The sequence below is a fragment of the Alligator sinensis genome, unplaced genomic scaffold (genome assembly GCF_000455745.1).
Source record: "Alligator sinensis unplaced genomic scaffold, ASM45574v1 scaffold265_1, whole genome shotgun sequence".
NCBI classification, from domain to species: domain Eukaryota; kingdom Metazoa; phylum Chordata; order Crocodylia; family Alligatoridae; genus Alligator; species Alligator sinensis.
This window is the reverse complement of record NW_005842961.1, coordinates 105,939-106,672: the sequence shown is the minus strand read 5'-3', so window position 1 is coordinate 106,672 and position 734 is coordinate 105,939. Positions and strand designations below refer to the sequence as shown.

The 734-nt window shown below is 68.9% G+C and overlaps 1 protein-coding gene across 1 annotated transcript in view; it reads right to left on the bottom strand.

Annotated features, from left to right (window-relative positions):
• Positions 1-734, bottom strand: part of CDK4 (cyclin dependent kinase 4) — a 9,526-nt gene that overhangs the window by 3,033 nt on the left and 5,759 nt on the right. The window contains exons 2-4 of the mRNA XM_025192692.1: positions 544-731; positions 274-409; positions 16-183 (exon numbers count right to left, since the gene is read on the bottom strand). Of these exons, the coding sequence (XP_025048477.1) occupies positions 16-183; positions 274-409; positions 544-731 (492 nt within the window). The remainder of the gene's footprint in view (positions 1-15; positions 184-273; positions 410-543; positions 732-734) is intronic.

The following is a 734-nucleotide window of genomic DNA, read 5'->3' as shown; positions in this document are numbered from 1 at the left end:
CCTCCCCCAGCTCACCACAGGTGTCAGGGCCATCTGGCAGCTGTAGATGCGGGCCAGCCCGAAGTCGGCCAGCTTCACCTGCCCGCCGCTGGTCACCAGGATGTTCTCGGGCTTCAGGTCGCGATGCACGATGCAGTTGGAGTGCAGGAAGTCCAGGCCCCGCAGGAATTGCCGCATCAGGTCCTGGCGGGGCGGGAGAGGAGCGTGAGCTCAAACAGCCTCTGGGTGGGTGGGTTTGGGGGGGGAAGCAAGCTCAGGACCCCCCTGCAGTACCTTGATGGTGTCAGGGGGCAGCCCGGGGGCCGGGGCCTTGTCCAGGTAGGTCTTCAGGTCCTGGTCCACGTGCTCGAAGACCAGCGTCACCTTAGTCTCGCGCTCCGTGCGCATGGTGGCGCACACGTCCATCAGCCTGGGGGGGGGGGGGGAACAGGGTGAGCCAGGGGTCTCCGAGCTGGGGCAGCGGAGAGACGTGGGGGGCGGCAGCCACGGGGTGAAGCCCCCCGATCGTGGGGGAGCCACGGGACCAGGCAGTGCGGCACTCACCGGATGATGTTGGGGTGGTCGAAGTGCTCGAGGCGCTTGAGCAGCGCCACCTCGCGCAGGGTGGAGGGCGGCAGCCCGTTCTCGGTGCTGGGCACCCGCACGTTCTTCAGCGCCACGAAGCGCCCGCTCTGCAGGTCCCGCGCCTTGTACACGGTGCCGTAGGCGCCCACGCCGATCTCGGCCACCGGCTC